Source organism: Marmota marmota, unplaced genomic scaffold (assembly GCF_001458135.2).
Source record: "Marmota marmota marmota unplaced genomic scaffold, marMar, whole genome shotgun sequence".
NCBI lineage: Eukaryota > Metazoa > Chordata > Mammalia > Rodentia > Sciuridae > Marmota > Marmota marmota.
This window is the reverse complement of record NW_026000196.1, coordinates 22,070,051-22,092,307: the sequence shown is the minus strand read 5'-3', so window position 1 is coordinate 22,092,307 and position 22,257 is coordinate 22,070,051. Positions and strand designations below refer to the sequence as shown.

The window sequence follows — 22,257 nt, the reverse complement described above, 5'->3', positions numbered from 1 at the left end:
TTTTTTTTTTTTTTTTTTTTTTTTTTTGGCAGGGAGCAGTACTAAAGAGTAAACCCAGGACACTACCACTAAGTTACATTCCTAGCCCTCTTTACTCTTTATTTTGAGACAAGTTCTCACTAAATTTCCCAGCTTGCAATCCTCCTAGCTCAGTCTCCAAAACTGCAGAGATTACAGGAGTGTGCCACCACCCCCAGATCAGGAATGCCTTCTTGAAAGGTATAACATGTCTGGTTGGGGCCATGAGAAAGTTCTGGAATTAGATAGTGATGCTGATTGTACAACACTGCAAATGTACTTACTGCCACTGAGTTTTACTCTTTGAAATGGTCACAGTGAAAATTTTAAAGGAGAAAAACAAAGTAAGAGTACAATTTTATACAAATGTGTGAGGACTAAATTCGTTAAATTAAAGAAGATAATCTTTGCAAAGTGCTTTGAACAGTGTCTGGCACAGACTGGGTGCTGTAAAGTTCTAGAGAGAGGAAAAGCAGAAGAGATGGCAGCACCATTCCTTGAAAGTGGATGAGAAACCCTAAAAGGGAGTTGAAGGGCTTCCCGGACATTTTTAAAAAGGCTGGTCAGCAGGTTCTAAAAACTCAGTCCTTTAACTCTGCTCAATTCACAGGCAAGTCTTCAGTGAGACAGAAGAATTCTAAATGGTTCCTGGAAACTGGCACCTTCTTTAGAAAGCCAGCTCATAGGACTCTGTAAGAAGAGCAGGAATAAGACTGCACAGACACTGGGCCACCAGCCACATACTGGGCAATGATCCAGACACTCAGCCCTTTGACAATAGCAAGAGCGGGGAGACACTAATGTACTGCTCTGTCCAGGAGTCTAACCTGCAGTCAGAACCCCTAAGGATATATCTATTGCATCCCCCCTCACCTGACTCTGGAGATGATTCACCCCTTTGTTCCGCACAACAGAAAGCTACCAACCTGCAGTACTTCCTCATGCACAGCCTCACCTCAATTTCCCTACTTTTCCCTCCTGTGCTACAACCATGCCAGCTTCCTCCTGGCCTCACACACACTAAACTCTTGCCACCATCAGCCTATTTTCTCTACCTGGAACTCTCTCCTCCCTTCTTCTCCTGGCTAAATCCAACATGCTCAGATCTCAGCTCACAGAACAAATGCTTGGTCACCCATGTAGTGACCCTGGTAGCATTGTCATTTGGCTGTGTAACTTTTCGGTTATTTCTAGCCCTACTTCTAGTCTCCTCCTTGGTGACCAGGCCCCACAGGAACAAGGACCAGGGGATTCCTGGGTTCCTCCTTTCCCCAGTCCATGTGCTCACCATCGTTGATCCTCCCAGCCAAGGACTCTGCACTGAATCCAGCAAAGACAACTGTGTGGACAGCTCCGATTCTGGCACAGGCCAGCATTGCTGCCACACTCATTGGAGACACAGGCATATAGATGGCCACACGGTCCCCTCGGTGTACTCCATGCCTCTTCAGCGTGTTGGCCAGGCGGCAGGTGGTCTCCAGCAGTTCTCTGTAGTACAGGGAAGAGAAAGCCATCAGAGATAGGAAAGAGCCAAAACACAGACTAGTGGGCTGGAACAATTCACAAGTGGCAAGTATCATACATCCAGCCCAGTGCACAAAATTTAGCAGGTACCAGAATACTTGTTGCATACCAAGTTCATTTCCAGAAAGAAATAATTTTAACATCTGTACATTTACTGAGACATTGCTAAGCTGATAAGTCTATCTTTGCCACCACATGTATCTGAAGCACAGATTATATATCAGGGACGTCTGAAAATATTCTCCTCCAAAAGAAAGACCCATCTCATTAGTTAGATCTTTAGTAAGGAAACAGGAGACCCCAGTTTTCTGAACAATACAGGCCAGTGGTCAAGAAACCCTCTTGCCAGTCAGGGTCACAGGCCTAAATAGAAGAGTCCTCAATTCTGTGAAGCCAGAATCTGGAGGGAAGGTAGCATGGGATCTGCAACCCTGCTAGAAGCCCAGAAGCAGAGATAGCAGGCACTAAATAAGCACAGGAGCACAGATGGGCGGTTCCCCTTGGTTTAAGGGGTATCAGTGCCCAACCCCTCCCAGTCCTACCACAAACTTGAGTTCACCAACCAATCAGAACTCAATCAACCCTGAACCTAGATGACTGGGTTAGAAGTGACATGTGATCCATTCCAGCCCATCAAAATCCAAAACGTTTATCTCCAAGTACTTGAGAGCTGCCTCCTTGTACTGTGCGGAGCAGAAAATGAAGAAAAACAAAGGCGATTGCGGAAGCAAGCTGAGACCTATTGTCCATATCCTTCAGTTCCCTTTAACTGTGTTCCAGCCTTCTACCTCACTGAACTTGAACTTGGCGATTGCAGTAACCAGTTATTCCCCTATTTTTGCTGTACGTGGTTTAATTTTACCCAATTTTTTTTAAATAAAAAGAACTAGCACAGATGGATAGGATGAGAAGAAACCCCTTCTCTCTGGACTTGGGCTTTCTACCACTCGTCACACTCCGGTTCTCTGCATTGCTGAAAAGGGACCCTGAGCCGGGCAGCACAGAACACTGCAGATGCTTTGGAGGCAAGACCCTCCCTCCTTTGAGCTCCGCAAGACCTAATAAGTTTAGTTCCCCTTTGTTCAAAGAGCTGTCAAAGATGAAGCTCATTAAAAGGCTGCTGGGAAACCACAGTGAAATGAAAATGAAGGGTCTCCAACTTAAGCAGGGACCTCAAGGAGAGCTTTGTTTCCTGCCAATGCCATCCTGCAAAGGAGACCAGATGAGAACCAAATCCCAAGTCCAGCCTGCACTTCTCCCAGGCTGGGGAGCTCCCGCCCAGCCTGGATCCAGCCCCTCTTGAGGAATTTCATCTTTTCTTTTTAAAGCTTTCAAAGGAGGACAAAGGCACCATTGAGTGGCGCTCCACCCACCCCTTGCCTAAGTTCCAAGGAAAGAGCACCCCCCTGACCAAAATCACAGAATCCAGGGCCCAGAAACACTCTTAAAGGAGGCTGTGAGGGCCTCCTACAGTGCTAAAGAAGCAACTTTGGTCAACACAAAAGAGCAACTCTGAGCCTTCAATGTGGGATCCATTTTCATAGCTCTGAGGGATTAAGCCTCTGGGCAGTGTAGAGGGAGATGGAGGTTTGACTGCCATCAATCAATGGTGTTGAAATTCAGCTTTTATTCTACGGATCTAAAGCAGCAGTTTGAATGTGAACCCTCCATATAGAAAGACTTGGGTTAACTTTCTGTAATAGCTGCACTGGCAGGGGAGCTTGTACTTCTCAGTTGCCACATAATTGTGAGAAAAAGTAAGCACCATCTATCTCATTTAACTGATGCAAGTATTAATGAGAAAAAGGAGCCACCCAGGACCCTGCTGAATATTCAGTAGGTATTCTCTTTTCCAACAGATGGGAATTCCCAGAAATCTTTGAAATCTTTCCTAACATGACTAAAATCAACTAACTTACTTGGTGACTTCCTAAGATTAAAAAATCTCATTTTAAGCACCTAGAATCCCATTCAAGGCATCTTCACAGGGAGATGTGCAAGGATTTTGACACTGGACAAAGAAAATGAGAGGGATAATATCCTGGAGATCAGTCACTGGGGGCAGCACAGCAAGCTTTCAGGACAGAAGATTGAGCCAGAAAGGAATGAGTGGGTTTTCCCTAGGAGGGCAGAAGTTGCCCAGCCACTGAAACTGGGCAGCTAACTATAGTCCAAAGGGGCTCTACAGACTAGGTTGAGGCTGACCACGTGTTCCCTGGAGAACCAAAGGCTTCAACATGCACCAAGGAGCTGGAGCCTCCATGTGTTCCTTGGGAGACTGAGGGCCTCCATATGCACCCAGTGGCCTGGTGCAAATCTAGGTCTTGAAATCATTGAAAAATAACTGCTGTTCAAATGGTTCTGATGTTTCAAGTACTCTGAAACTGTTCAAAATCTTTTTTTTTTTTTGAATATTTGTGACTTCTCAAACCCTTCCACAAACCAAAATGCTACTGCTTCCACATCAAAAAAATAACGTTTGACTGGGAGGTATAGCTCAGAGTGCAGCACTTGCCTGGCATGTGCAAAGACCTGGGTCCTATCCCCAGCACCACAAAAAAAGAAAAAGAAAAAGAAAAAAACAGCCACTCGGAAGAGCTTTTGGGCCTTAGCTTCCGGAAACCTCAGCTTCCTCTTTGTTGCAGGATATTCGATCTTGCACCTAGTGCCCTTTCCAAGGTTCAACGACAGGCAGCTTTCTTAGAAATGATACCAGTAAAATGAGTTAGAGCTTTAAGTTCAAGGAGTAATATAACACTTGGTCAGGTACTGAGCAGGACATTAAAGTTTGTCTGCAATGTAGACTACTCAAGGCCCAGCTTTTAGTGTAGACCTACACAAACGATGTGCACAAATGTACAAATTTGGCCTTGCATTCCTGGTGCTTAACACCACAAACATTTTTCTGGCTGGCCTTCAGGGGCTGACTGGCCTTTCTATACGCAACTCATAACACCGACTGGGAATAATTTGTGTTCAGTATTAAAGATACAATATCTGACTGCAAGTATCTGTCACCAACATGACACCTGCATGAACTCAGACTATAATGCACCCCCTGCTCCCCAGCCTCAGAATCTAATATTAGCCCAAAACAGGAAACAGCTGGAAACAGAGTTCGGAGAAAAGAGAAGGAAGAAATGCACTGATATTTGCTTTCATACATCTTCCAATCAAAGCTGTTTCTTCATGGTTAATATTTGAAAGTATCTTTCTCTCCTCGTCATTTCCTGATACCAGCCCAGGGAATTAAGATAAGTTGTTTCTATGCTGTGTTTAAGGAATAAATTGAGAGCCAGGTTTATTGGCACATGCCTGTAATTCCAGCAGCTCAGGAGACTGAGGTAGGAGGATCATGAGTTCAAGGCCAGCATCAGCAATTTAGCAAGGCCTTAAGCAACTTAGTGAAACCTTGTCTCAAAGTAAAAAACAAAGGACTGGGCCTGTAACTCAATGATAAAGCATCCCTGGGTTCAATCCCCAGTGAGAGAGAGAGAGAGAGAGGTTGAGGTTGCATAATTTGTTCATTTCCTACAGTTTCTCTGGTTCTCAGTAATCATGAAATAAACACTCGCTGACAGATTTATCTTCTTTATGATCCATCTGTCCCTCTAGAGTATAAGGTCTACTTGAGCAAAGATTTCATTTTCATTTATTGCTGTCTTCCCAGCATCTAGAACTAAGCCTAGTTCATAAAAGATTCTCGATAAATATTTGTTGAACAAATGAGCACAGAAGGTGAGCATGAAACAAGAGTCCGAACCCACCCTGCATTCTCCTACACCTGTGACAGACACAAAGTGTTTCACAGGCACAAGTCACCTCTGTCCTCTCTACCCCTGTGCTGAGGCAAAGGGGTCAATTTCATGTTTAGATGCATATGCTGTCTCTAGAACTTAATATTTTCTTCAGCATACTGTTTCTGCAAAGTAGAGGTGGTGAGAAAAGAAAGGATGGATTTTAGGAAAGAGGAACATATCAAGATAGACTTCCTCACTCTGGGTAGAGGTGGCTCACAACTCATGGAATCAGGCCTAAGGCACAGACTCCTCTGACCGGGACATTCCATAGCCACTAAATTTGAATTAATGGTAATGACATTGGCTCACTCTGCTAATTACTACCAATAAAAGTATAGAAGCCCTGGAAATCAGTTAACCAGGCTCTTAAACCAAGTATGAAGCTCCTTATACATTATTTGTTTTTGTGACCCTGACCTTTTAGTAAAGAGAAACTGCTATGAAAATATAGAGCAGAAACCACACTTAAACACAAAAAATATCTCTAAGCTTCTATCTGGCAAGCAAGGCCCAAGATACATTGGGGTTCCCAGGAAATAAAAGCCCAATTGCCAGGGGTCAACCAGTCCCTCAAGCAGTACGTTTTCTAAATTCCTTGCAGAAAACATTTTTCTTTGGTTCTTTTGTTTGTTCATCTGTTCCTTTGTTTTTGCTTTGTTTTTGAGACAGGGTTCCCAATCTGCTGCCCAGGCTGGTCTCCAACTCCTGGGTTCAAGTGATTCTCCTACCTCAACCTCAAGAAGCTGGGACTGTACCAGTGCACGCCATCATACCCAACGTTTTCCTTAAGGTTTTGGTGTACTCTATGGAAAATACTGAACTCCGTGAGAGTTTCCCAGAGATGGCCTCTCCAGCTCTCTATACCCCTGGGGCCTTTTCTATGTTATGTATAAGATGCCCTGATAACAGGGCCTACCACTAATAATGCTTGTGAAGCACAAATATGAAGTCCTGGGCACCTTTAATTTTTTTTTAAAGTTTTGTTTGTTTGTTTGTTTTTTACTATGCTGGGAATTGAACTCAGGGCCTTGAGCACGCTGGGCAATTGCTCTACTACTGAGCAAAATACCTTCAGCCACATCCCAGGGGCCTTTAAAGATGCCCTATATACAGCAATTATAATCACTGCAGAAAATGACAGACTATGAAATGGGAAAAAAAGGTAGTTAGTACTTCCCTAACAGAGCTGGGTACCTCAAGGAGAGGAAGAACAATTTGCTTGGCACAATCCACGTCCCTTGCTCAGAGTCAATGCGACACAAGTATGTGCAGGTGCCTTGCAGCTCAGCTGCTCTACGCCCTGGTGGCAGATACTAACGGCAAGAGTGGTTCTGAGAAGGAGCAGAGTCACCCACTGTCGGAGCTGCTGCCAGTTCTGAGGTCCAGATTCTCAGCTGGGGCTTGTGACTCTGAGAGGTCAGAAGGAAGGCAGGCCCACTGTGCACTTTCTGAGCAACCTATTCATCATCAGCTGTGCATCGCGCCACCTTCTCCAGTCATACTTACCTCCCACTGTGAGCACAGGGAACCTTTTCCCCAGGCCACCTCCTACTTCCTCAATCTTTAAGAGATTCCTCTTCTGGCCTTCCTTCACCTCCACCCCCAATTCTCACTTCCTTCCCTTGAAATGACAACAGTAAAGGCTGTTCCAAATAGTTTACACAAAAGCACCCATTTGCATCAGCCTTTCATCACCATGACAAAATACCCAAAATAATCAACTTAATAAAGTAAAAGGTTTATTTGGTTCACAATTTCAACGATTCTTGTCCATGGTCACTTGTCCTTGTTGTTTAGGCCTGTGGCAGCACAGTACATAAGGCATAATATACTCCTCATGGTGGCCAGGAAGCAAAAGAGAGAGAGAGGAAGGGGCTGGAATCCCATTGTTCCCTTCAAGGGCATGCCCACAGTGACCTAGCTTCCTTCCAATGGGCACCACTTTCTAAAGGTTCCATCACCTCTCAATAATCCCTACACGTTGGTAACCAAGCCTTTAACACATGGGCCTTTGGGAGACATTTAAGATCCAAACAATAGCGCCATTCAACTCCAGCCTAGGAGCTCAGAGGTTTCATTCCCCTCCACTTTCCAGATGAGGAAACACACAGAGAAGTTAAGACACTTTCTCAAGGCTGCCCATTGAATGAGTCAGAGCAGAATTTGATTCTAGGCCTAGTCTCCCCTGGGAGTCCCAGCTCATACCCAGTTCTTTTCATGAGCTTCAACGTCAGAACACTTGTGGTTGTTTTTTTTGTTTTGTTTTGTTTGTTGGTTTTCCTGTCATAAAACTTCCCAAGCTTCATGGTTTTTACCAATTGCCAATGCTCTTGCTATTTAATGCACCATTTTTCCTTGGGTTAATTTAGTTTTTTAATATAAATGTATTTTAAGAATGAACCGGGTTGGTAAAGTATGTGCTTAGAATGTGCACACAAGGCCCTGGATTCAGTTCCCAACTCCAACCCAAGTGAACCAAGGGCTCTAAACCTAAGACTGATTCTTGTTCAAGAAGGAAATTACCGCTGGGTGCAGTGGCACACGCCTGTGATCCCAGCGGCTCAGGAGGTGGAGACAGAAGAATCATGAGTTCAAAACCAGTCTCAGCACTTTAGCGAGACCCTAAGCAACTCAGTGAGATCCTGTCTGTAAATAAAATACAAAAAGGGCTGAGGATGTGGATCAGTGGTTAAGTGCTCCTGGGTTCAATTCCTGGTACCACGAAGAAGAAGGAGAAGGAGAAGGAGAAGAGGAAATTACCAAGAGAAGTGCTAAAAACCTGCCCCTATCCATGAGTATTAAATTGAGACTTTCTCCCATCATCAGGAATGCAGAACAGGGGGAGAGTATAGGGGTGGCTCCATATTCAAGACCCCCTACTTCAGGGTGTCTCGCCAGACACATCCAGGTCAAATCTCACATCCTGGCCAGAGTCAGTATGCAGTTGACCCGTTAAAGGACACCCTTGTCGAATAGAAGTAACCAGGCAGGCCTCATTAATGCCTGATTTCCTCTTGGACCTCTCAGCAGTTGTCCTTGGCCGGAATCTTGTTTCCCCGAAAAGAAGTGCTTTCCCTTCTAGCCACAAAGCACAGCTCACATCACTGAGGAAACCAGGTGTCAACACATTAAGAACTCCCTCCCTCCCCAGGCTCCTGCAGGCTGGTGGCTCTGGACAAGCACACCCTCCAAGTGGACTCCAAGCCTGGAAGACAGCCCTGAAAACAGCTAGGTCCTGGCAGAACATTCATCTACTGGCAGGACAGACTTGTTTACCTCCCAATCCACATAATTAAGTCCTTTCCCTGGTGGGGTTTGGAAGAGGATGTAGGTTTTAACTTCCTAAAAGCATTCACTATTCCCTTGGTTTAAAAAAAAAAAAAGCCACAGGATGTTTTTTTTCAGGTCCCACTTCGGGTTTGCATGTTCCCTGTGCCATCTGTCTCTCAAGATTGCCCTGTGCAATTTCATTTTTCTGCAGCAGCAAAGACAAAACACAGAGAAGCTGAGTTCACATAGAAAGTTCCAAACCGAGTGCAAATTAGGAGTCATTCTATTTCTAGGCTTTTCTGTGGGTCCACAGAACACTACAAATTAATACCTGGAGGGAAGTCAGCAGGAAGGTGGCACAGTCACCAGGTCACATTCAGAGGGCACCAAGTCTGGCATGACTGCCTGAGACCTGAGTTGGTAGCAGGTTGCAGAACTTAACAACTAAAAAGAAAAGCCCTGCTTTGTAAAATTTGCTGTTTATACCAGTGTAAATATTTCTACCCACTGCTAATTTTAAACTATATGTGACTCAAGTGAATGAAGTGTTGGAACACTATATACACAATCATTCTGAGGAGTACTTGATGCCACCAACCCCATAAGACTTGGGAATCACTAACTAACCTTGCCTTGCTCCAGGGGCAGCCTTCTCGTCTCTCCTAGCAATCATATCTCAAAAACTGCCTGCCCCACTCCTTAAGAATGCCCTTAAAGTTCACATATTTTTTTCCTTCATGAAACAATAATTGCTAGTCATTTATTTATTTCATTCATCTTATTATTCATTCAATAATAAGTAATTGTTAACAAAAGCTCAAATTGTAAGTTTGGGAAAAAGGGAAGAGCAAATGCTTGCCTCTGTTTTATTCCAAGCCACCTAACCTCCCTATTGAGGCCACAGTCTCTCTGACCTTGAGTTTCAGATGGAGTTAAGTTCTGCATAAGCTCAGAGGCTGGACTCCCAGACTCCACTTCATTCCTGATCATGGGATCAAGAGCAGAGAACATGCTCATATATTCTCCCTCGGCAGCCTTCGACACCAGGCCACTGCACAAGTTCATGCATCTCATCTCTGCTGTAACCCACTAGAGGCCATGTACCACTTCAGAAGTAGTTTGTGAACCTCTGCAATTTCACAAAAGCATTCCTATTTGCACCAGTGGAAACATGCCAAAAACATCACACAAATTCTGAGGCTAGAAAACAATCACAATTTAGTTTTAACAACCAGAAAACTAATGGGTTTAAAATGTCAAAATAGAAGACTGTTATTTTGAAAAAGCATTGGCCTACCATGAATCCACATCCAGATAAGCCTACCCTGGGTGGAATTAATAAGTTAGGGGTCAAGATCAAAGCCTGTCAATTCACAATAGTTAAACTGTAGAACTAATCTAGATGCCCTTCAATAGATGAATGGATAAAGAAATTGTGGTATGTATACACAATGGGATATTACTCAGCCTTAAAGAAGAATGAAGTTATGACATTTGCAGGTAAATGGATGGAGTTGGAGAATATCATGCTAAGCAAAATAAGCTAATCCCCCAAAACCAAAGACCAAATGTTTTCTCTGATATGTGGATGCTGATCCATAATGGGCAGGCAGGAATAAAGGGAAGAATGGAGGAATTTTGGATAGGGAAGAAGGGAGTGAGATGAGGGGAGCGGGTATGGGGGTAGAAAAGATGGTGAAATGATACAGACATTATCACCCTATGTACACGTATGATTGCATGAATGGTGTGACTCTACATCATGTATAATGAAATGAAAAGTTGTGCTCTATTTGTATACAATAAGTAGAAATGCATTCTACTGTCATGTAAAACTAAGTAGAACAACAACAGCAAAAAAAAATCATAGACTGTTAGTTATAGCAGACCTTGAGCAGTGGTGGCAACCAAAGGCCTTGGCACAACAGGAATACCTGAGAGTTTGTTCAACTGCAAGAAGTGGAGGGATCAGCAAGGCCTTGCTTGTGACCTGGGATCTGGGAAGCGACAGGTCTGCTCCTCATCTTATAACAGTTAACCCCCACCCCCAGGCATCAACATCTCTCAGCCACATGGCGTGGGGGTCTCCAATAGGGCAGCACAGCCAATATCAGGTATCAGAAGGTTGAAACCTTTTACCCTTCTACACTTCCTTGAAATGTGACTTGCCCTGGCTCAGCTCCCTATTCCTTCCCCCACAGGGCTGCACCTGACTTGTCTTCACCGGTTTCTACATAGCATCCACTCCAGCCTCCCCAGGGGGTATATTTCCCTTGAGATGCCTTTGCACCTGGCACCTTTGTAGGTAAACAAGAACTGCACATGGGAGAGGCTGCAAGGCACACCTTTGTTTTGCTGGGTTTTTCTGGAGCAGTCCCCCTACCTTTGAGGGTGCCAAGAGTCTGCTGAAGCCGGAGTTCCTTGGGGATTGTGCCTCCAGGCTGACTGTACACCCTGGAGGGGGTCCTCCCTCTTCAGTGATTTGATGAGCACCCTGTGGAAACTCCCTTTGTGCTTAAAAGAGCCACAGAGAATCCACTTTCTGCACCTGAGTCCTAACAGATATATTTCCCTTGGGGTCATTGCAACTGCATTAACAGGTTCATTTTCAAATGCAGATTCCCAAATCTCCTTCTGCCAGCAAGGTCTGTAACAACATTCTGATGAGGTTTGTACAGCCACAGAGAATCAAGGAAAGATATGAAGGTGATACAGTGCCAGGCTTGTGGCCACTGTTCTGAGAAGCAGCCAACACCCAAGCTGTCTCCCTCCCTAGCACCCTGTGCTCTCTGCTCCTTACTGCCCAGCAAGCAGCACAGCCAGCACCCAGCACACAGTGGGTGCAGAGACATCCTGGCTCATCTCCTTGTCCTCTCCTCCAGGGGCTGCATCTCTATTCCTTTGCCCTTGTCCCCCCTTCATTTCCTCCTCCTATGATAGAGGTCACAGCATCCACCTGCAGCCCAGTCCAGCCTTTAGGACTTCACAGCCATCATCACCACTTTTTCCTACTTCCTACAAGCTCTGTCCAGACCTTCACGATGGTCCTGAAACTTTCTGGCACTGATGAGCCCTTTCCCAAGTGGTATCCATGCTTTATGAGTGTCTGCTTGTCCTCTATGGCTCTAGCCATCTGGAAGATAATCATCCTATCAGTAAGAAGGTACATTGTCTGCACACAGCCCCTGCACACACCACCAAGAACCATGCTTATTAAAAAGTTTGTGAGAAATATCAACAAAGGGAAAATAAACTATTAGCCTGGATGTTCACTTGAGTAAAAGATGTTTGTACACAGTGCCACTGTTAAAAACTTTTTACCTCTTGGTTGGTTTGCATCTTTTTCCATATTATTAATTTCATACCAAAATGTTAAAAGTTCATATTACGAGTTTTATTTTGTATAGCAAAATAATTAGTGGGTTTTTAAAAAACCTAATACTTCCAATAAACAACTTAAAAATTGTCAGTAAAAAGAAGGAGGAGGAAGAGGAGGAGGAGGAAGAAGAGGAAGAGGAAGAGGAGGAGGAGAAGGAAGAGGAAGAGGAGGAGGGGCAGTGGCACAAACCTATAATTCCAGTGACCGGGGAGGCTAAAGCAGGAGGGTTGCAAATTCCTGGCAGCCTCAGCAAAATAAAAAGGACTGAGGATGTAGCTCAGTGGTAAAGCACCCCACCTTTTCCTCTTCCATCCACAGGACTTGAGCCTCAGATTCCCCAGTGGATGGCCCCAGCCAAAACTAAGCTCAAATCCTAATTCTGGTTTTTCCAGCTATGTAAATGTCCCAGTTCCTGAGGACTTCTGGGAGTTAGGGTCAGGAATAGGAACTAGGATTATCCATTTCAGCACTTGCCCCGTACAGGGGGAGAAGGGCAGCACCATAGGCAGCAGGGGGAGGGTAGGTGGCTTCCGGAGGAATAAGCAGGGACCCCCACAGTCCATCCCCATCCTCCCCAGGGCTGGGCTCCAGCTGCAGGGGCACTGCTGTGCTCCCCCTACCATGGGAGGAGGAAATGGAGGGGGATGAGAGGGCAAAAGAATAAAGATTCAACCCCTGGGGGAGGGAATAGGGAGATGGGCCAGGGCAATTCACATTTCAAGGCAGTATAGAAGGGTAAAAGGTGTCAACCACCTGGTACCTAATACTGGCCGTGCTGCTCTGTTGGAGACCCCCACCCACATGGCCGAGGGACATCAAAGTACAGCCTACAACAAAGCTGTGAGTCAGACTAACCCCTCGGTCAAGAACCTGCAAAAACAGGAGGAAAAACACAAAATGGGAATAACAAAACCCTGGCTGCCTACTCACAGATTCCACAAGCCCCAAGCATTGCGCATCAGTGCTCCCCTTGGTAGCCAGAGCCCTGCCTCCTCTCCAGGAGCCAGCGCCCCTCCACCTCCCACAACTTGGTCACTCCCTGCAAACTCCTGCATGCAGAAAGGGGATTCCCAAAAGTGGGGCACCAGCTCTCAGGGAAGCATGTGTGTGTCCTGGAATTAAACCTCTGCCAGGCTTTACTCCCAAAGAATTCTCAGAAATTTCCCCATCAAGGTTTCTGGAGACATCCAGATGTGAGGTCATTGCTGCTGCAGTCTGAAGATGCAGCTATTCTAAAATATGAAATTCTGAAAACCTTAACAGTGCCCTGAAACAGTTGTCATATATAGAAAGAACAGAACCATTTCCCAGCTTTAACATCTGGAGCCAAAATCTTAAGGCAAGGTAGATGTTGGCTTAAAAACTTGTGCATATCAAGTAATACCGAGTTTCTATTAGATTCCCACTGCCAGCATGCAGATTCCAGACCAACCTTCTCAAATGGAGTTACTCAGATGACCACCCAGAGTGCCACCTCCTCTCAGGTGGGGAAGCCAGGCCTGAACATCACCTGTGGCCCAGGAGCCTCTGACCTTTCTATCCAACTCTGGGGTCCCCTGAACACACCAACTGCGGAGAGGGTTGTTTCACCCATCCCATCCCACTGCATCCATCAACCTCAGTCAGTTAATGAGCCTCCCTCAACTGCCTCAATGTTTTAATAAAGGAGCTTGTTCTCTAAAGCAAGTAATGTGGGGTGCTAAGGAAAAAGTGCAGGCATGGGGAGGGATGGGGCTGTGTTTTGCTAATGCACTTAAGGTGGAATCCCACTCACCCACCCACTCCTGAGCCCAGCAGACACAGACATCCCCAGCCTGTGCTTCTGAAATACTCTGCTGACCTTAAATTAACCCTAATATGCAGCAAACGAACCTCAATATGGAGCAAATATAGACCTTTCCTCTCCTAACACAGGTCTGGGCTTTCATCCTATGTGTCCCAAGCAACACTCAGCAGACCCGGGGAGGAAAATCATGATTCTATTGTACAGATAAGAAAACTGAGGGTCAGAGAGGTGATTTGCTGTGAGTTACACACAGCCAGGGGACACAGCAGGCATCTGGCAGCTTGGTGAAGACACACTTAAGGGAAAGTGAGGAATGAGAGATGAGTAATCGAGAAATGAAAAGATAGAGACCAGGCAGAGATATACACAAGAATTTATTTGTCAGAGTGACAAATAAAGGCCATCTCTCTATAGGAGCGAGAGGCAAAATGGGCTTGAGTTGTGGGACTTTTATGGGAGAGGCTCAGGAATCAGAGCCGGGTGGGTCCTAATGTAGCAGTTAAGGGTTGGGTTGGTATGAGGGAGAGGTGAGCCTTTCTCAGAAATGCCTCTGGGAGGGAAAGCGAAACTTTTCCCTTAAAATGACAGTTGTCGCTTAAGATGGCCATCCAGCTGCTAAGCAAGGACCTTATACACACCCTGCAACATGCATACCTCCCATGGTTCCTCCTGCCTTCATCCTCATGCTTCCTTCCTCTGCCTCTCAAAACTCAACCCTCCCTGAAGCCCTCTGCAACTGGGTGTTGTGTACAGTGAGACTTCCTGCTTCCAACCACTTGAATCCACCGACACCAGCCTCTTCTGTGACCTTCCTAAGTGACCACGCTGAAGACACCCTAGACAGAGACAAGCCTGTTAGGAAGGCAGCTCCAACATGAAAATTCCCCACCCCATCCCCAGCTGGCTGCAGCATGTGGTCTATAGCAGTTCCCTCTTCCCCAGATAAAAAGGGCACACCACAACACAGGTCCCATCTTGTGCTTCCCTGTGGGCCCTCCACATCAGACACTGGCTATGTGAATTCTTGATGATGTCCAACGTTCACCCAGCCCTCCCAAAGATAAAACCATTGCCCTCCATGCCTGCTGAGGGGTTTGTGGCAGGCAGAGCCAGGGAGACCTGATATTCCCTCTATTCCTCTGGGCGGGGCTTTCTCACTGCACCCAACTCCCACCCAAGTAAAAGGCCCAGAATGAAATCCCAGGAAATCAGCCCTGTGGAAATCATTTAGCCACAGATGCTGAATGATTCAGGCACATGATACTGTCCTTCCCAGCACACTCAGGGGACCCACAATGCTCCACCATGTTTCGCAATGCTGATTAGGACCCGCCTTCCTGGCTCAAGTCCACCAGTGTTGGACAGTGCCCAAGGTTTTCTAATTTCTGCTTTTGCAGATGAGGATGCTGAGGCCCAGAGGGATGGCCCCAAAGTCACAAGGATGGTCAGAGATAAAACCTGGCTTTTTATGGTTTAATTAAAATACTCTCATTTGGCCTCAAGTTTAAATTAAAATCCCCCATAGAGAGCCTCAGATTAAAGAACCCTGGTTCCGGCTTGGTAAACACTCACTCTGGCTCTCACAACTTGCCCTCTCCTATTTCAGGTCACACCCCACAGGCTGAACAGATGTGAGACCAGCTGCAAGGCCTCCGACAGCTCTGAAGGGCCTGTGTCCGCCTCTAGCTTGGAAAACCCTGGCCTAGACCCCAGGATTGGCAGGGAGATTACATACTACCCAGGCAGGTAGCAGAGCTGAAGCCTCATCAGTCTCCCCAACATTGACATCATCTTGCCGAAGGAAAAGCACTTGAGTTTTTCTGTGTGTCTACCCCCAAGAGTCTCTCCAATCTGTGCATCTGAACTAAGATGAGAAGAACCATCTTCTAAAAGAGGCACATGCGGATGGTAAGAAGAAGCAGCTGCCTAGAGTGCTCTCTTGCCACCTTGCTTCAGGGAGCATGCAAATTAACTATGCCTGGCCTAGTGGCCTCCAGGGGCCCTGCTCCAAGGGGCCTGTTAGGTCCCTTGGGGAGATGGTTCTGGGCAAAGGAAAGCTAAAAGGGGGGTTCAGGTCACATATGAGGAAGTGGGCACAGATCAATCCCAGGCTGAATCCCAGCCTCAGTGCCCTCTGGCAGGATGTGTCCAAGAATTGGCTCCTGCTGCTGCTACTCACAGCTCTGGTTTTGAAGCCACAGGGAGAAGGCACTGGTGATGTGAACAAAGTGGGAACCAGGTGAGGATACTGGCATCCCCCCCCCCAAGTTCTTAAAGTGAATCCCCCCAGGCCTCCCTACCACTTGGCCCCAGGAAAGGTCCATGGCCAAGTGAGGTAGAGTTTAGATGCTAATATACAAAATAGCACACACCTGAAGGCCACAAGAGTGTCCACCCAGAGGCAATGATTAAGTAACTTAGGGCAAATCTATCAAGAGGTGACACAACCATCACAGAACATGAAGCAGAGCTTTGCCAGTGCTGTGGAAGCAAGTTTAAAAGCTGTGAATGTAGCCAGGCATGGTGGTTCACACCTGTAATCCCAGCAACTTGGGAGGCTGAGGCAGGAGGATTGCAAGTTCAAGGTCAGCCTCAGCAATTTAGCAAGACCCTCTGTAACTTATCCAGACCCTATCTTAAAAAAATAAAAAGGGCCAGTGATGCAGCTTGGTGGAACAGCACCTCGGGTTCAACCCCCAGTAACAAAAAATTTTAAAAAGGTACATGTGTGTAGGTGTGTGTGTGTGTGTGTGTGTGTGTGTGTGTCTGCCTGCAATACAGCAATGGTGGAGATTTTCGTGAATTCTCAGCATGAAGGTGTTCTTAAGGGCTGAGCCCCATAGATTGTGGGGAATGAGCTGTTGATTCATGACACAAAGAAGCATGACAGTGATTCTTCAGAAATGAGCCTGTCTAAGGAATTAGCAGACCCAGGAGTGAGAGGTTCTGGGAACCTGAGGAAGAAAACACATTAGTGACCACCCCCCCCATAAGCTGAGTCCCAGAAAAAGGATGCTGACGTAGCCCATTTTGAAGGGCTTCGTCCTAGGATGCATCAGGTCCCAGTGAAGTCGCTGACATAGCCTATGGCATATGATGTGGGTTCTTGGCTCTGAACTTGCTGACATGGAATCAAGCCATGGCTTCCCCCACCAGACAGTTGCTCCCAGTTAAACAATTTCACCTAAGTCTGTCTCCTTTTCTGAAAGGTTGGCTTAAAAAAGATACCCATTCAGAAAATAAATCAGACTGGAAGTTGATTGTTGGGGGAGGGGTGGTGATTAACTAAGAAGGGACACAAGAACTTTCTGAAGCAATGATTGTTCTGTTTCTTAAAATACAAATTTGAGTTCCACAGGGGTATGCATGGGTCAAAATCCAGCAAATGTAAACTTGTGCATTCCATTGCAGGTAAATTTCACATCAAAAGAGAAAAATAAAAACATAATGGCCTCTAGTTAATCATGTGCATGATGGAGACTTGTGAAAAGTATATTGATGTCTGGGAACATACTTAGAGGGATGATGGATGAACCACACATGGCAAAACAAATCTAGGTGGTGGGCAGATAGTATGTGCACTGTTTCAATTTTTTCATGATAAAACATTGGAAGTAGTAATAATAATAATTAGCAGTATTATTCTTTTCCAATCAAATTGTGGTCTTTAAAATAATGTAGTCATAGTGTTTAAAATAGAACTCAAACTTAGTAAGTACTCAATAAATAGTGGCTACTATCATAATCATCATTCTTTTTTACTGGATAATTTTTTGTTGTTTTTAATTGGTTTGTTTTGTTTGGAGGAGGGGTTGGTACTAGAGATTGAACCACGGGGCACTCTACCACTGAGCTACAATACCAGCCTTTTGTATTTTTTTATTTTGAGACATGTAGGGGTGTGTGTGTGTGTGTTCTTAAGGGCTAAGCCCCATAGTTTATGGGGAGTGAGCTGTTGATATGGTCTCCCTAAATTACTGAAGCTGGCCTCCAACTTGCAATCCTCCTGTCTCATCTCCCTAGTAGCTGGGATTACGGGCATGCACCACCACACCCAGATAGTATTTACACTTCAATGCATTCCACCATCTCCTTGTGCTAACACTTGTAGAGTCTTTGGTTATAATTTTTGCCTCCATTTTATAGATGGGAAAATTGTTCCTGGAGAGACTATGTGACTTCACAATTCATCAAACCAACAGAGGATGGTCCTAAACCAGAATTTGCCTTTTTCTGCTGACCCCAAGTCCTATGATAACCAGAGAAAAATCAGGCTGCAAATTCCTCCAGAGTAAAGTCCACTGTGCCAATCCCAGGGTGAGTCTGCAGGTACTGACAACTGCCTGCTGTGCCTGAGGTCAAAGTAAGGGGTAAAAGTCAAGAAATTTCTTTCTCCTTGGTCACTGTCCCAGGGGCATGTTAGCATGCAGAATTTCCAGCCACTTGTAAGCTTGCATCAACACCCCAACCTATGGAAAGTACAGTCCTATGGGGTTGTTTTAAAGGGCCTGCAGGCTGGGGCTCTAGCTCAGTGGTGGCACAAGTCTTACCTGGTAAGTATGAGGTCCTGAGTTCCATCCCCAGCACCACAAGAGGAAAGAAGGGAGGAAGGGAGGAAGGAAGGAAAAAAGGAAGGAAGGAAGAGGCTGTGAGTTTAGAAGTTAACCTTTGAACTCAGAAAGGTTGTAGCTATTCTGAAGCTCCTGTGGTACTACTGCATGAGACATCAGGGACATCAGGGCAGGAAAGCACTTCATTTCAATGACAAAGACACCCTTGGTTTTAACACTGGCTTGTGTGCTTGAGTGTGTGTGTGTGTGTGTGTGTGTGTGTGTGCTCATGTGCACCCTCCAGCATGCTTATGTCTGCTGGTAGTCAGCCAGCAGTAAGTGTGGAAGGACAGGAAGAAAATCTCATATCAAACTCCTAAAATGACCAGGAAGATGATTAACCAGGGTCCTTCAAGGACTCGCTGCAATTACAGATAACTTGTATATACACTTTTCACTCAAAAAGCAAATAGAAATAGCTACCTGGTTTTAAGCCTGGCTAAGATCAGCAAAATCATTTTGGACTAAGTCTGCTCATTCTTAGAATAATAAATACCTTACCTGTATTCATAAATTTGTCTGTGACCCAAGGCTACTTCTTTGCTATGGAACTAAAGTTGCCCTTGTTCAGGACTGGCTGCAGTCCTGAACATTCCACATGGTTTATGTTTAACCAGACATTTCAGGGGGCTGTGGAGCCTAGTTCACACCCTGCTGAAGACTGCAGCATACAGAGAGGCTGGGAGTGGGTGTAACCCATGGTCCATCTGCCCCCAGGGTCCAGGCATACACTGGACACAGATGGAAGGAGTTTAGTCCTCCAGGGAGGGCCAGGACTGGACTGCTCACAGCTGGTATCCAGTTAGCACCTCTGGCCTCACAGATGTTTCTCATCTTTTATTGAAGGATGACTCCCAAGGCAACTGCCTTAAGGCCCTTTTCAGAAAAAAGTTTGTTTACAGACAAATGGAGCTGGGTCAAAAATCATTAAAGTGTCACAGCACCCTATTTATTTGACCAGCACCCTGTTAGGTCGGTGGCAGCGACTTAGTGGCAACTTAGAACAAAGCAGCCCACTCCGGGAAAAGAACATCAATCAGATGCCGGCAGAAATGCCTGTCAATCAGCCAGATCTCCTGACTAACGCCTGTCAATCAACAGGACCCCCCTGGCCAATCCTGGAGTTCAGCCAACTCCCCTGACCAACTCCAAGGGGGCAAGAGACCCTAGAAACACCTTTTCCTGTCCCAAGCCCTTCCCTTCCTGCTGTAAGCCCCATAAAGGTCCAGTCCGGTAGAGCTTCCACGCGGTTTTTCCTCAGACCCTTCTCCTGTCCTCTCTGTGGGTCTGATCTAGTCCCGCCCGGGAGTGATATCTCAATAAAGCCTCCCCCGTCTGATCTGACACAGCCCTCATAATCCCCTGTGCACAGGAGGACTGCATGGGATTTACTCGGTGCGTCCAGTGGACCCAAGGCTCTCAGAAGCAAGATGGAGATAGGGAACAGAAATAAGAAGCAAACACAAGCCCAGAGTTCAGCCCTGTAAGGGAAAGAAGCTGAGGATCCACAGCTGTGAAGTCTCTGATGGGCCTGAGGGATAGGGTGGGGGTGGGGGACACAAGCAGGCCAGTTCCATTGAGAGCTGGAGCAAATTAACCAACGTCACCACTGCTGCATGCAAAAGTTAATTTGAGCACAGTTTTACCAGGCTTGGTGAATTTGGTCTGGGATAAAACTGAAATTTGAGAAACAAATGAAAAGCAATGGTGGGGGCCCATTTCCCCTCAGGTCACTCAAGTGGCCAGCGAGTAACTCACTCTCAGATCTTCAGGCTGAATCCATTTCTCTGAATACTCCTCCAGTGTCCCCCTCACCCCAAGATTCCAGCTACTTGTACTTTTTTTCTGTTCCCCAGGCAAATTATTCCCCTTGTCATTGGACTTCAGCTTAAATGACTTCCATGGTGAGCTTTCTACCTCCTTCAGGGAGAACCTCCTTGACTATTCAGTCAAAAGTGACCACTCTACCGGGAATTTGGGGATTGATTGTTATTACACATAACCTATCCTGTCCTGCTGGACACAAAGGCACCCAATGAAGACTTGCTAGATGATTAGACCAGGGAAGTCTGAAGCCACCTCTAGGATAGTGATCATAGCAGAAGACCTGATGAGGTGAGGGGTGGGAAGATATGTGAACAAAGGACACACAATTTAGGCAGCTTGTTGTAAAGGAAAATTATGGCAAATTGTGCCTTAAGGTTTGGGGTTTTTGGTTTTTTGTTTTTTGGTTTTTTTTTTCAGTGCTAGGGATGAAACCCAGGGCCTGGTACGTCCTACACAACTGCTCTACCTCTGAACTACATCCCCAGTCTCAGGCCAAGAAGACTTTAATGCCAAACCTATATTCCACACTGACTGATCACAAAGAATTTGAGCCCCTACAGGAAACCTTAGGAAGGCCCATTACTCATGAGCTCAGCTAAACCACCCAATACACATGTGCTTGGCCCATGATATAGCAAAGAATCTGCTTAAGAAATCCAAGAATAAAATCACCACATTTTACCACATAATTGTTGCAGATCTTGTGCCAATTTTGGGGGGTTTTTTTGCAAAAAAGTGGGGTGTAATCATTATGTGAAGCAATTTTTAAGAAATTGTTCCAGTATTACTTTAAAATCATTTATGACTAAATTATGTTTGATACAAAATGAGGATGCATGGAATGCTCATAAATATATATGAATGTGGAAATGATGATTATGTGGCAAAATATGGTATCAAGTTTGTTAAAAAAAAAAAAAACAACTCCAAGGCTATTTTTATGTATTGTCCCACACTCACAAGTGAGAATAAAAGGTTAAGTGACCGGCTTTTATGACTCCAGTGTGTATTTTATTCAGCTTGTTCCCATGCTTCTTTTTTTCTGAAATGAAAGGATATTTCCAAAGCTGAATCGTGTTCTCTGATATTCAGCCACCCACTCCCCCAGAGCCAGACACCTACAGCAGGACCAGGCCAAATGCCTCCCCTGTACCTTGAACATTTGCCGTCTCTGCTTGTTTCAGAAAACTCAGTTGCATTTATGGGAATCTAAAGATATTAAATTGCCAAAGTGAACAAGGAGGTTGGGGCTCCTGCCAAGCTAGAGAATCCTTCGCTGTTAAATGGAACCGCATGGGTGTTTGGTGCTGGCAGTCATGACTGTCATTGATCCATGCCAACAGACAGGGAAACTCCGGTAACCCTGCTGGGTGTGGAGACCTGAGAAGGGATAGACAGTACCTGTAGGTGATCCTCACTTCAGTTCCAGGCTCATCTCGCTCCCAGATCAAAGCCACACTCTCGGGGGACTTCTGAACATGCTGATCCAAGCAGTTGACTGTACAAAAACAGGTTGTACAGACATTAATTCTTCATGTTTTTAGAGAGAAGAGGGGGGCAGGGATCTACTTTGCTGTGGCTTGCTCTACTTGTGCGGAGAGAGACCCTGCCCTCATCCATGGTGAGCTTTCTACCTCCCTGCAAGGAAAGGGTGATTGTCAGAGCTGCAAAAATGGAGGTACCACCCTGTAAACATTATCCCAAAGGTGAAAGGTGACCTCCTACAAATATTCCTTATTCTCAAACTATTACTGGGACCACAGACACCAGTGGTTCCCAACCCTGGCTACCAGTTGCCATCACCTGGACCTTCCCTGGTCTCCCTACCCAGTGAGGCCCCAGGCTGGACCTCATGGTTTTCAAAGCTCCCTGGGTGGTTTTAGGTGTAGCCTGCACTGGGCACTGCAGCCTGAGCTGCAGGAAAGAATACACAGCTCGTGGAGCAAGCTTCCTTGTACAAGGTAAAGGTGCCAGCCAGCGCAGGGATCCAAATCTTCTCTCAGGTATCCACCTGACACCCTATAAACCAGCCTCTGTTCCAAA

At 45.8% G+C, this 22,257-nt stretch overlaps 1 protein-coding gene across 1 annotated transcript in view; it reads right to left on the bottom strand.

Moving 5' to 3' along the window:
• The window catches only part of Acss1 (acyl-CoA synthetase short chain family member 1), a 69,288-nt gene that overhangs the window by 33,112 nt on the left and 13,919 nt on the right, over positions 1 to 22,257 (bottom strand). The window contains exons 3-4 of the mRNA XM_048790151.1: positions 21,616 to 21,712; positions 1,307 to 1,506 (exon numbers count right to left, since the gene is read on the bottom strand). Coding sequence (XP_048646108.1) covers positions 1,307 to 1,506; positions 21,616 to 21,712 — 297 coding nt within the window. The remainder of the gene's footprint in view (positions 1 to 1,306; positions 1,507 to 21,615; positions 21,713 to 22,257) is intronic.